General features: G+C 41.7%; 1 protein-coding gene across 1 annotated transcript in view; it reads left to right on the top strand.

The window, feature by feature from the left end:
* MRAP2 (melanocortin 2 receptor accessory protein 2) overlaps positions 1–14,269 on the top strand; it is a 31,306-nt gene that overhangs the window by 7,872 nt on the left and 9,165 nt on the right. Inside the window, exons 4-7 of the mRNA XM_053974750.1 lie at positions 5,319–5,413; positions 6,083–6,231; positions 8,904–9,008; positions 9,395–9,544. Of these exons, the coding sequence (XP_053830725.1) occupies positions 9,418–9,544 (127 nt within the window). The 5' untranslated portion in view covers positions 5,319–5,413; positions 6,083–6,231; positions 8,904–9,008; positions 9,395–9,417. The remainder of the gene's footprint in view (positions 1–5,318; positions 5,414–6,082; positions 6,232–8,903; positions 9,009–9,394; positions 9,545–14,269) is intronic.

Raw genomic sequence — 14,269 nt, 5'->3', positions numbered from 1 at the left:
CGGCCCCGCGCCCGGCCCGCACCTGCGGCCACCCGGGGCCGCCGCCTCCCGCCCGCGCTGCCCATTGGAGCGGGAGCGTCACGCGGCCGATCCATGGATCCGTGCCGCCCGCGCGGGCCAGGGCAGCGCGCCCGCTGCTGATTCATTGGCTCTGCCGGGGAGCGAGCCCGCAGCATCCCGCCCGCTCCATCCCGCCCGCTCCATCCCGCCCGCTCCATCCCGCCCGCTCCATCCTGCCCGCAGCATCCCGCCCGCTCCATCCTGCCCGCCCGCTCCATCCCGCCCGCAGCGCTGGCTCGGCTCGGCTCGGCTCGCCGGTGCCAGGGCGCTCCGGGACGGGTGCGCCTTTCGGCCGGGACGGGACGAAGCGGCGCTCCGGGATCTGGCCGGGCGGACGTGCCCGGCGCGGTAAGCGCGGTAGAGGGGCCGGAGCTGCGGGGCGGAGGGTGAGCGAGCGGATGAGAGAAAAGGGACGGCCGTGCCCTGCCCCACCCCACCGTGTCCCTGTCCGGGCTGGGTGCTCCTGGAGTTCAGCCTGCGGTTAACAGGTGGCCGAGGTTGTTCGGAGCAGGGACCGGGCGGCTCCCGCAAGCCTTAAGGTCTGAAGCGCTCTGCCAATTTTTCCTTAATTTTAAATAATAAGAAAATGCAGGAGGTGGCATTGTTCATTTGGGTGATGTGGAGAACGTCAGCTGTAGGAAAGCTTGTGTCTCCTTTCTGAATTTGTAACGGGGTGATTCCTTCTGTACTCAAAAGCAGAACAGCTGAAAAGCACACTGATGGTGAGCATTTGAATGAATTTAACAACTGAACTGAAAACGTTTGAAAAAAACTGGTTGGGGGAAAAAAAACCCAAAATAAGTTTGTTGTGTATTTGCTGTGGGGTTTTTTTGCCTTTTTTTCCCCTCTAGGTAACATCTCTCTTCCTTTGTGCTTTCAGACTGAAGGGATGAACATCTCTCCTCCATACAGCCTTAGATTACTTCTCCTGCTCTGTCTTGCCTTCTTCCCTTTCTCCGTGTGCTCTTCCCAAGTCTGTGGATTCTCATACTTTCCCCCTGCCCCCTCCCTCCCTTCCTTTTCCTTTAACAGTCTCTGGTTTTAACAGTTGTCATCTCAGTGGTTTCTTCCTCTGGCCTCAGCCTCTGTTGACAGTGACTGGTGTGTCAGTTCAGGTCTCTCTCCTGACCTGTCTGCCATTCTTTATTTGCTGGAAACAATCACCTCAGTGACAAGCTCACAAAACTTTTCTCTCAGCAGTTTCCTGACATTTGCCTTTTCATCCTGTCATACAGCCCTGTTTGGCACATAAAGCTGGACAGTGACTGGAAGGGTAGAAACACCACAAGTTTGGCACCTCTGTGACAGGCGTAGCTCGTAGAGAGATGGGACAGCAGTAGCAATGCTGCCTCAAACTGCCCCAGCAGGGCTGGTTGGACTTTGTTGGAGGGAGCACTGAGGCACTTCTATTTCCAGGTGTGTTTCCCAGCCCACTGCTCTGTCTTGGAGTGTTTCCCTGTTTTGGTCTGTTCCCCTCATCTGAACTTCCCAGAGGCTGTGCACACAGGGGTGCAGATTTACATAACTGATGTGGAAGCAAACAGATGTTTTGGGTTCTACTTAGAGATAACCAGGCAATAGTCCCCAGTTCTGGTTGTTTTTCTTGTCCATTTGTGGCTTTCTATTCAGGTTCTTAATCAGAGAGTCAAGATAATTTTGGCCACAGGAGTAAATGCCTGGAAAAATGCCAGAGGATGGCAGGTCTCTATTGACTGAGGACAGCCTGGCTCCATTCTTATCAATAATAATGAGACATTCTGGGTACATCAGTCACAACCAAATATATATAAAATAAATCAAGCTATTGCAAGATTTTTTTTTTAAGAAAATAAAACCCCAGAATATTAATAGCTGGATAAAGTAATTTGCTGCCTACTCTTTCCCTGGTCTCCCATGTACATTTCATCATGAAAAAGGTTTTGAGTGAAGCACAGATGATACCCTTGCAGCTTGTTCAAGAATTTAAATGAAATTTAAAGTCTTTGTACCTATAATAGCAGCTCTTACTGGCAAAATTATATGACAAATCTTATTACAAAAAAAATGAAGGCTTTATTCTGTGTACTCACTGCAGTGGGCTGTGGTTGTATTGGTTCAGTGATGTTTTCTTGGCATCTAGTTACTTATTTATAACACAGAGACATGGCAGGGATAAGAATGGGAAAATTCAGATGTGTGCTTGTGAGTTGTGCGCTGCTGTCTGATTTACCTGAGGAGAAATTTGTATTTGAGGCACTACAATAAATTGTTTGCTTCTTCAGCAGTGCTGGAAGGAAGATTTGAAGCCAGGGGAAAAAAATCCCCCAGTTCTTGCTTGAAACAATCCCAGACCAGTTTGGCTTTGGATGAACAGCTCCATTTCAGTGGGTGCTTAAAATTGTCACTAAACCAATTAAAGCAATATTTCTGCATTATGTTGTAGGATAACTACAAAAGTTAAGAAAATACTTGTCGTATAGGTGTGGAAATTTTAAAGAAAATCTCTATAATTTTATTACTTCTTGAGGAAATGTAATATGTGATTCAAATTAAAAAGCTTATGTGTTATTTTGCATCTGAGAGATTATGGCTTCCAGACCCTGTGTGGATTGAAAGCACAAGCTGAAGATTTTTTCCACCGTAGCAGTAAAACCCCAGCTGTGACATACCCAAGTGTGGGAGTAGTTCTGATAAATGGTCTATCATACCTGTTTTGTTTGGGTTTTTTTCATCCCTGCCAGCTGGTTTATCTTGCTCTGGCTTCAGCAGAGGCTGGGAACAGAACAATTTCTGCAGGGAGAACATTGAGAAGTGAAGAGGTGCTAAGGAAGCGTGCTGTGGCCTGTACTTCAGAGCAGATGAATGATGTGTGAAGATTAGAGAATTATTTTGTAATGGGAGAGAGGAAATTGTCATTGGCTTCCACTCTGCTAGTCAGCCTCAGCTCTGTGGTGACCTTTTCACCGATGCAAAGCTAAAACAGCTACGAAATTATATGAAATGAGGCCTGATCACCCTCATCCATTGTCTGGGCTGTGCAACCCTACAAGCAGCTGCATAAACCCGGAGCCTGGCACACTGCAGGCTGGTAGGGCTGCCTGTGCTGCAGAGCAGTGCCCCAGGGGGCACGGGGCATCTCCAGGCATCTCTGGGTCTCTGACATGAAGGGAGCCCAGGTAATTTTAGCTGTTAATCAGTGCTGAGTTTCCCAGGAACAGTCACACAAGGGTAGTTCCTTCCATCAGCCTTGCCTCTGTTACAAATGGTTGCTTTATGTGGGTTGTTTGAGACACACCTGGGTGCCTCTGTTCTTTGGATCCTTTGGTTTTTTTGGCCACACATAACACTGTGCTTCCAGTGTTTCTTCATGACTTGCAGAATAGGCAATTTGAGTCAATCCTCTGCATTGAAATAATTCCTCAGTGAGGTTTTTGTTTTTGGTTTTTTTTTTCTTTCAAATTGAATACCATCTTTTACTTACAAAAAAAAAAAAAAAAAAAAAAGAAAAAAAAAAGAAAAAAAAGCAGTGTTTGTTCTGTCCCTTCTGTAGAGACTATTTTTTAAAAATTCTTTTTATTTATTTATTTATTTTTTAATTCTTACATGGTACCAGAAATAGGAGGTGCTTTAAAAGCTACTCTTACAGGTAGGTCATATTCTGATGGAGCCATTCCAATTTACCTGCAGTGTGCTGATCAGTAAGAGTAGATGGAGGGAGCTTTCCTTTCTCTCTGCTCAGAATAAGGCATCAGACTGACAGACTTCAGGGCTAGAAAGGAATTCAGAACATCTCCATCTCAGCACTGAGCTTTCTGTGAGAATAAAGCTAATAAACAGAAACATGTAATAAAACTTGCTTTACTATTTAAACTTACCTCATTGGTAGATATGCCAGGGCTCTTTCACTTCAGGGTTTTCTACAAGTCAGACTGAGAGGTTAAAAAGTTGTTGTGAGAAATGTTAAAATAGGCAATATTATAAATAGCTAAGGCAAAGGCAGCCTTTCTTTTGGGAAGTGTTGAACATATGTACCTATACCTTTGATGTCAGCATTTATAACATTATAGGGCTGAACAAGTGTCTGTACTTTAACACTTACTGATAGGCTTCTTCTAGTCTGGTTGTCTTCAGAGAATTTGGATTTGCAGCTGCCATACCTGCACATCTAAGAGGAGCTTGGTTTTTAGTGGGGAGAGGAAAATAGGCTCAGTACTGATTGACCCTAGAAGCAGGAAAGAAATGGAATTGTGGCTAATCTTTATTACTTTTAGAAAATGCTGCCTCTTAAGACTGTATGTTCTGGCTGCAATATCTACAGCTTTTGGTACTGGAGTTAAGCTAAGCCTTAGTGTGTTTTGAGAACAAGTCCCAGCAGCTCCCTACTAACAGTTCCATTTATTGTCAGTGCAGGCCTGAAACTTTTTAAGAGAAAGAGGAATGCAGGTGTTCTGTGATACCATGTGAGGTATAATTCATCTCATTAGCCTTCTCAGCCAAGGCTAATGAGTGGGCTTGTGTAGTGTTTGCTTTATTCATTTTTAGAACCACACAGTTGTCAGTGAAACTCATAGTATGGTATGATTTCATATTAGTTTCTGCCTTAACTTCCAGGCATCTACTGAGCTGGACTGCTAAGTGGGCATTATTATTTGCTTATATTGTTATTGTCTATAGGAAAATAGTTGGCAAATCTCTTTAGCCTTTATTAAATGTCACTTTAAAGTCATAATATGATCACTTTTAAACTAGGTACAAACAGCAGCCAGCATGCAAATTGTATATAATGGTGTGGAGTTTGTGTGGGATGCATAAGAAGTTTGTTGTTGGAGTTTACATTGCACAGTTATAAGGATATAATATATCTTTATATAAGGATAATATATGGATATATATATAAGGATAATATATGAGGCATGTGGTATGATGCAAAGATGTATGTAATTGTAATCTCTCATCCTTAATTCACAGTTTCAGCAGTAACTAAACCAGCTTTTTTCCTTTCTGTTGTTATAAACTCCTTTTGTGATGAATCCAACATGATTCTTGTTACTTTAGCACAACACCTCATACATTGCTGTTTTTTAACATCACTAACAAACATAACCACTGTTAACATTGTACTTTCTTTTTTCTCCAAGAAAAGACCTAGGTATCAGAGTTGGCATTCATGATTGATTTTTAATTGTAAAGTCAGTTTTCAGGTATCTTTCTTTCTTTTTCTTTTTTCCCCCCTAAATTTAACTCATTTTTATTGCCTGCTTTCCCCTCTTTTATTGCAGATGGGATTGGATATTCCCCTGAAAAGACCACAAATTTGAACTCAAACCCTGCCCACCTAGGATATTGAGCATTAGCAAGAAACAAGGACCCTTAGGTGAAGTATTTCCTGCAGACTTTCCAGTCTGTGCTTGGGAGTGGCACAGCTTGTTCAAAGCCACGTGGTAGGGTTGTAGAAAGATGGGGTCTGTTTCGCTTTTCAGCTGATGCAGTGCAGCAGTGTAAATAAGTTTGTGGTTGTTTTTTTAATTTGTTTTTTTTTTTTCCTGACTTCACCTCCTAGTCTTTGGGATGGAGTAAAAAGGAATGTGGGGTGGCTGACTCCCTTTTCCCTCATGCACAGTATTGGTGCTGGCATGAGAGCATGGAAGATATGGGAACAGTGTGAGTTGTTAACTTCTCATAGCAAACAACTTCTGGGTTAACTGCACTGCCTAGTTGATGGAGCTGATGCACCAGGGTGTAGTGCTAAGCTTTCTCAGCCTGGGACTTCCCAGAGTTTGAAATGTTCCTTCTTTTTTCCCCTGTCTGGGTCTTGGGATCTTCAGAGTTTGCAAGAGAACAATGGTTTGTTCCTTTGTTCTTTTGAAACCATTGAGTGCTTAGATTCTGTGGCACTAAACAGAATTGAAGCATGTGGAAAATAGATGTAGTTTGTGCCTGAAAATTCATCAAGCTCCTTGTGTCTACCAAACTGGTAGTTTCTCTTGCTCCAGAAGCAAAGAGTACATGAACAAGCCACATGGTTTTCTTTTTGTGCATGCAGGTCAGCTTTGGAGGGAGCTGCTGCTGGTTACAAGGACAGTTTCAGACATACACAAAACCAGATATGCCTTTGTGGTCTCAGCGGTGGTGTGAGCCATGAAGTCATGTTGCAGATGTGGCGTGTGTTCAGTTTTGCTTTCATTTTGAAAGGTAAGTGGCTGAATCTCATGCAATGTGGCAGTGATGTTCAGATTGGAAAAAATAGTCCAGCTGCACAGTGTTTGATATCCTGCTGCTGCTGTTCAAGGGCATGGGTCTTATGCAAACACAGCCAGACTAGCTTGCCCAGGTGCCACTGGCAGCTGTCAGACCAGCTGAGACCTTACAAACTTTCTCACAAGTTACAAACAAGTTCTCATGAAGGCATAATTCAACTCTAAGAGTTGCAGTTGGGTCTCCATGGGGAACATCTGGTTATGTTTTTCTGCAGAGATAAATGCTCCAGAAGAAAGCTCTGAGCACTTGCCCTTTTTAGTTTCCAGGACACCAACCTGCCTAAATTTCTGGTTGGCAGCACTGAACACAGTCCTGCTTTGGGGTTTCTTGAATAATCAAAGTGAAGCTTTTTGTTCCTGACTTGCTCCTGAAAGAGAGCTGGAGTGAGGAAAGCCTGTCTGCATCCATACACATCAAAATCAACAGAGGTGCTTTCATGTTTGCCTCAAAAGACTCCTGTACCTTCCAGAAAAACCCTCAGCCAAGTCAATTAGAGGAGGCCCCTGTGAAGCTCCAGAGCTGTGGGATGAATCATGGCTCTCTGTGTCTGACAGAAAGAGCATTTGAGAGCATCTCCTGGAGGAATTCCTTCTTAGAAGTGCTTACCTCTTACCTGAATCCCTGCATGACCTGCTGCAGCCAGGCAGAGGCACCTGACAGCTGCTACTGTGCCAGCTCAGCCTGCCTTGCTCTTTCCCAGGAGATGCCAGGTCTAAATAGTCAGTTCTTCCACCATGCTAGACTGGCTTTTTAAGTAGAAGAAAAGGTTTTTGCATATTTGAGGCTGAGTTTTTGGAGGTATTCAGACAGCCAAAACTTCAAAGTGAGCTGAAATTTGGTTTGGATCAGTGCTTATGCTTAGCTGTACTGGTTGATTTAGAAGCATATTTATATGTCCTTCAAAGCACAGATTAGCCAGAGAGCTGGTGACTCAGCTTTTTGTTAGCACCTCTCCCTCTGATAGTGGCTTGCCCACAGTGAAAGCAAGTCTCCACATGCATCAGTCAGTGGTGAAAGGCTGGAGCTTCTAATCCTAACCTAATGCTATAGTGGGACAGATTCGTTGTGTCCTGGAAGTGGCTATCCTCCCCAGAAATCATAAATGGGCACTAGTGACGAGAGTGGGAGAGAGCTCTGCATGTGGCCCAATGAATCCCATCTGCTTTGAGGAAGAAACAACATTTTCCAGATTGTTCCTATACTCTATTCTGAAGTTTTCTGCAAGTGGATTTCAGCTCTTTTTGCAATACTAAAAGGAGGGAGGTGACAGTGGCCATAAGTGATGCCATGTGAGGAATATTTAAATGAAAGGCTCCTCTGGGAAGTTATAAAAAAGAAAAACTGCCTTTAAACAGGACTAATCAATGTTGTCAAGAAACCCATCATCAACAAAATGTTGAGGAGAAGGGGGGATAAAAGATGGTGGGAACCCTGTGTGGCTCCATGTTTCATCACAAAACAAAACACAGAATCTTGTAATCAACAGCAGAGCTCCCTACTTGGGAGCAAACTAGGACAGGGATCCTCGGGCTTTCTCTGTGCCACTTCCTTCTCCCAAAGGCAGCAGTTGCTTTAGCTGATTAAAATAAGAAAGCTTCTGTCTAAAGCTTAATCAGACACTCTCTCTTTAATTTGAAGAAATGGTTTTCCATTTCCAAGGAGGAACTTTACTGCCAACACAGGCACTTGTAGTTAGACTTAGCTCATTCTCTCTGTCCATTCTGAAAGGGTGGGAAGTACAAGATGGGAAACATCCTCAGCCTTGAACTGCATTGTCCACAATATCCATGTTTTTTTTTCCTTCTCCTCTGTGCTTCATGTTAATGCTGGAGGCTTTCTGAATGGCCAAGGGGAGGGTGAGGGTAATGTGGTGAAGCTTCTTATCCTGATCCAAGAATGGGGCTGGTCACTTCCCTCCCAGCCCCACCCCTTCACCTTTCCTGCTATCAGTTTGCACATTCTGAAAACTAAATTGGTTTTGGTTGAAAGATAGATCCATTTACTGTTTTAAAAGATTTATAACTTGCCAGTCAAATTTTTTGTTATGTGTTTAAAGTTCTGAACATTGTATTTGAGTGTGAAGTTTACTTTTTCAGGCATACTACTTATTTAAAATTGCTTTGAGGCATTACTGCCAGCATTTGGTCATGGTAAAAGAGCTGCAGAAAGAACTATTTTACAAATTTGAAATGCTGTTCATATTACCTGAGTGAAAGTGTTTCTTATTTTGTGCCCGACTTTTTGTTCTTTATGATGGCTCTCCTAGCACTTGAAGCGTTAGTCAATCCTGCTGGGTTTTAATTGAATCCAGAATTACCCAAAGTTCAGCTTGCTTTCACAAAAAGTATTTTGTAATATGTTTCAATTTGGATGTCCTGACTCTAGTTACTGCAGCACATGTTTTGTGCAGAGATATGCTTTCTTTTGGTGTGCATAAAACTGTCTCATATTCTGAAAAAAATTACTCTGCAAAATGCAAGGCTGTAGTACAGAATGGTGGTAATGACAGAGATATCTATCAAGATAATTTCATGATGCTCAGCGTTGCTTTGCAGTTTTTGTTAATCTGTGAGGGAAATCACTCCTGTTTTATTTTCCTTCTGTAGTGGCATATTGAGCCCGTCTATCAGCGTAGAGAAATTCAGGTTGGAAGGGACCCCTGGTGGTCATCTGGTCCAATCTCCTACTCAAAGCATGTTTGACTAGATCAGGTAAACTTTTCCTTTTCTCTAATATGAATTTCCCGTTGCCCAATTTTTGTCCATTCCTTTTTGTCCTCTTACTTTGCACCTCTGAGAAGAGCCTGGCAGCAGCATCTCTGCACCCTCCAAGTGCAGACAGCACTGAGGTCTCCCTGCAGCTGTCTCTTCTCCAGGCTCAGCAAATCCTTAGGCTCTCGTGCCTCCTGTGCTTCAGCTCTCTAAACATCTTGGCTGCCTTTCACTGAGCCCCAGAGTCTGTGTCTATAATTAGGGGAAGGAATGGGAGGGGATGGGATAGCCTTGTCTGATGAGGTAGCAGTCCAATAGATGAGAAAGAACAAAAACCCAAAAGCTGTGCTAGGTCTGGTCTCCATTAACACATTTCATATCCACAGGTCTGTATTTGCTGAGGTGCAAGATGTGTGCCATGAGGCTGATCTCCAACAGAACCTCCCAGCAGGCCTTGTCTAACTCAGATTACACCTGGGACTATGAGTACTATGAGTATGGACCAGTGTCATTTGAAGGCCTGAAGGCTCATAAGTGTAAGTTCAGTAGAGACACACTTCATGCAGCTCAGCTTCCTCTCTACGTGTTCCTGTTCTTTACTTGGGACTGAATATTGTACAAAAACATTCCTCTCCTAATACCTAGGATTCTCTGCAATTAGCAGTATCCCTCTATTTATTAGACCATTATTCATTAATATCATAATATCATTATTATTATTATCATGATTATTTATTATTCTGTATCCTTTTGTTGACATCTTCTTGTGCATGAGAGAACCATGGATTTATTGGCTGTGGTAGGAATTTGGCAATACTGGGGAATATCTGACTGTCTGGAAAAGTTAACAACAAATACAGATACACTGCTGCTTCTGGTGACTACTTGTTAAGATTAGTGTTGCTTTGTTTTGGTTCTATTTGTTTGTGTTTGTTTCTATTAATGGTAAAAAGGCAGTGGTGGGGAGCCTTACCTGCATTACCAGTGTTGGTTTTTCCTGATAGAAAATAAATTTTCGGTTTTTAAAAGGTTGAAAATAAGAGAAGAATTTTCTCCTTATGAACAAACTTGCCATTGGTACTTTTTTCATAGGAGGAGTGTGCTAAATTCACTTTTCTGTTAATACTGTTGTATTAGTTGTTTTATAGTAGAAACAAAAAATGGAGGATAGGTACCAGAAGGATGAAAAATGTGGATTGGAACTTGGAGAAAGTGTAACTAGGACAAGCTAGTGCAGCTGGACCAACATTTTTCTAAAAACTATACAATGGATTTGATCATCTTTCCTTTTAGAGGAGATAATTGTGAGGGACAAATAATAAAAGAGAGGGGAAAAAAGTAATAGAAACCAACTCAATTACCTGATGGGTCTTGCAAGCCAAAGAGAAAAAAAACCATCCTGTTTCTTTGTTTCTGAGGTAGATACACCATGAAAAGGTTTGATCTCCAGACTTTAAAGTTTTGGGGAAGGGTCCCTATCCAGTGCTGGAGCACTGGTCCAGGATGGATTATGTACTTTGTCTCACTTGTCCCCATGAGCATTCAGACTGGGAAAAAGTAGTGCCTGCACTGGCAAACTGCAGCCCAGAAAGGCTGATCTCCCTTGCCTCTACACAGTCAGAAGGTTTTGGGGAGGCTCTGAAAGGGACAGAAGAAACTTGTTGAAATTACTAACACTTCTGAAAAAAAAATAGAGTAGAATTTACTTTTTATTTCCCTCCCCCCCCCAAAAAAAAAAAAAGTTTGCTGATCACTGTATTTTTACAAGTGATAAGTAATTGAAAAATGTGGGCTAGCTTTCATCATGTTTTTAATTTGTCTTCCATTCTTCCACTTAATCAGAGGTTAAACCTGATTGCAAAAATTACTGGTTGCAAAGATCAGCTGAAATGTTATGTACACATCTTCTTTTCAGCTTGGTGTCTCAAACAGCAAGGTGGGACAAAAAGGTCTAAATGACATCTGCCTCTGGATTGCAGAAAGCACAGCTGCAAATCAGGTCTTGGATTGCCATCAAAGTGATTGCCATGCTGAGCATGGCAGCTGAGCTTCCCTGTCTGCTGTTCATAGAGCAGAAGGTCCTGCTCAGCTCTTAGAGAATGGGACAGAAGTAACAACTGCCTTTCAGGTGGAGCTTGATGAGAGATGTCATTAGTGGTACTTGAATCAGTGATCTAGGAAGTCCCTTCTAGTTATGGTGGATTTTCTTTAGTTTTTATTTGCTTCTTTCTTTGTTTGAACTGATAGATTGGAGTTGGCTCTGTTTCCTTCACTGTTATTGCATGCATTCCCCAGAGGGCAGGGTTTAATCTACTGAAGGAATAGTCTGTGTTGTGTATGGGATGATACTTCCTGACACGGTGTGTTCTTGTTCCAGCTATTGCCAGCTGAGCTGAGATTGTTGTGAAATGTGGAGGCAATGTGGCCAGACATGAACTTCTCTGAAATCCTAAACTGGGGAGAAGGAGAGGAGATTAAACAAGGGCTGTATGAGAAGGGAGACCTTGAATATTTAAGAAGAAAAGCATTTATCTGTCAATAAATGCTTGTAGCTTATGTTGGAGAGCTCCACAGAGAATGGACTCCAGTTTAGGTGATTTGATTTAAATATAAAGGAATTCAGAAGCCTGTTTCCTGAGAGCAGAGAAAAAAATTATTCAAAGTCACCTGTGAGGCAAAGGATTGACAAGATAATCTACTACACCAAAAAAAAAAAAAAAAAAAAAAAAAAAAAAAAAAAAAAAAAAAAAAAAAAAAAAATTAGCCACAGTGATGTTTCAAATATATGATTGCAAAAGAAGGAAAAAAAAAAAAAAAAAGCAAAAAGTATGTTCTGCTGGAAAAGAAGTGAAGGCAGGAACTAGAAATAAAAAAATCTGGAAAAGTAGGGACCAGATATCCTGTACATTAAAGCTTTAGAAAGTAAGCAGACAAAGACAGCCAGGAGATACTTGTGACTGGCAGAGATAAGAACAAAATCAATTTTGTGCCTTTGAAAATGAGGAAGCCTCAGTAACGTTAGTGAGAGGCAAAATAGGTAGCAATGATCAGAGGACTTGGAACTGCAGCCAGGATGAGTCTGTATTATGAAGAAAATGAAGGCTAAAACTGCAACTTGAAAATGTAAAAGAATCCTATGAATATCTATTTGTAACTTTGGGCAGCATAAATGTCCTTCATACCATATTTTTTGAACAAAAGTTGGATTATGTACTGTTAATTTTGAATAAGTGTTTAGAATTCAGTAGGTTTGAATAATTTCCACTGAAGTGAGTGAGACCTAAATGAAATATTGAAGAGAACTCAGGATATCTGCTCGAATTTTAAACAAATTCAAACAATGTAATTTATACAGCAGAGGGTTGGAAGTGAGTCAGGAGGCACAACAAAGCAAGGAAGGTGTAGCATTAGACTCAGTAAACTTAAGAATTATGTTGGGAGCAGGGACACCAAACCAACCACAAAACAGGCTTGCTATTTAGCAGATGTGATTTTTGTGGGGAGCAGTAGTTTATCAGAGCCTTGATTTTCTTTTTTTTTTTCCTTTTAGTTAAGTTTTTCAGCTTGATTGATATAATCTATGTGTATGTTTTTTAGTCACCTTGATTGCATTTTACATTCTGGTTGTTAATGCAGCTGCATATCATCCAAGCATGTCTGACTAACTGGAAGGTACTAGTAGCTATAAATGTTTAGGTGGTAAATTTTTTAAAGGGAGTATTTATTTTTGGATGAAATCTTCAGGTATTACAAAGTCCATCAGGATGAGCTATTTTGTATTAGGAAGGTCAACCATAAGGTATATCTTTAACCAGTGAATACAGGCTGTGCTTGCAGAAGGATTCTGAAAGTAAGTTAGTGCACATACTATATGGAATTACAGAAATAAACTCATGGCAGAATGCTTTAAGCAGAAAGGGGTGTTAAAATCTTCTCCCCCTCCATCAGAGACACCTATACTCAAACCACATTCCAGTTATTTTACACAAGGTATTGAGAGGGGAACATATGGCATGTGAGAGATGGAATAAATATTGCAGTGGGAGACCTGAAACTTAACCTCCTTAGCTTACCTAAGAAAGGGATTAAGGAGGGACTTCATTGTGATAAAGTATTTTCTCAGGGAGAAAATCTCAAGTTGCAGTACACATTTTGACTTTGCAGGAAAAGAGAGAATGGTTTGAGTTGATTTCCAGTTTCCACATCTGCCAAAAAGGCAGATGTGGAAACTGGAAATCAACTCAAACCATTCTCTCTTGGAATGGAAGATATTTCACAGTGGGAGCATGATTAACAGCTGGGGCCAAGCACCAGGTAGGGTAGCTGATTCCTTGCTTTTGCAGTGTCTTTAGTTAGTCCTGTAGGAAATTCAACAGTTCTGTGCTGTGCCTGCTGCACTGGGTCAAACATTACAGCCAGCGAGACCTCTGAGGTTTGGTAGTGGCTGTGTAATGAGAGGTAAGGGTAGAAAGCATTCCTGTCCTGACCAAGCCTTCCCTCTTGAATGTTTTTATGTTAATGTTTTTGAACTTCTACAGTGGAAATTTTGAATACTTGCATAAGCAAAGAATAACCATCTGAAATGACAGGTGAAAAAAACCTGGGTGCTGATGGGTCCTGTGCCAGGTAATATTGAGTGCTGGTGCTCTGAAACTTTGGTCCATGCTAATCAGTTGATTGTGTCTGGAAATATCTTTGAACCCACTTGAACCTCTCTAAATCAAGTTCCTGGAAACTCTGAACAGCTTTGAGCAACTGTGGATCCACCTTGAAGTTGTAAGTGGACATAAATTTGTTTTTAGTAGTATTGGCAAATTGCCTATGGTCCATTTGTTCTAAATGAGAAGAGTAGATCCAGTTGAAGCACACAGGCAAAAGGACATGCTCTTCCCAATGGCTGCTATATTTGGCTATTGCACTGATGTTTTCCTGTTGATTAACTGCTGGTTTGACTTTTTGGTCTAAATCTGTTGCCCTCCTCTGACACTGAGTTGCAGTTTTTTGTACTTAAGTTGGAAACCCAACTGAAAGTGATTAAAAAACATCTGGTATCTGTTGGTTATTGATATTTATTGAAGTAGCAAATAGTTTTACCTGTGCTTCTGTTTCTTGCAGAACCCTCTGTCTTGCCATTAAAAGGTCTTCCTAAACAAATTGTGTCAAAGAAATCAATTTAAATCCAGAAACTTAATAGTCTGGGGCAGAAATAAATTAAAATAGCAGGAGTTCAATTCTACAGAGACAGGATTTTGAGGAAAATC

The sequence above is a fragment of the Vidua macroura genome, chromosome 3 (assembly GCF_024509145.1).
Source record: "Vidua macroura isolate BioBank_ID:100142 chromosome 3, ASM2450914v1, whole genome shotgun sequence".
In the NCBI taxonomy this organism is placed as follows: Eukaryota; Metazoa; Chordata; class Aves; order Passeriformes; family Viduidae; genus Vidua; species Vidua macroura.
This window is presented reverse-complemented; position numbering and strand designations above follow the sequence as displayed.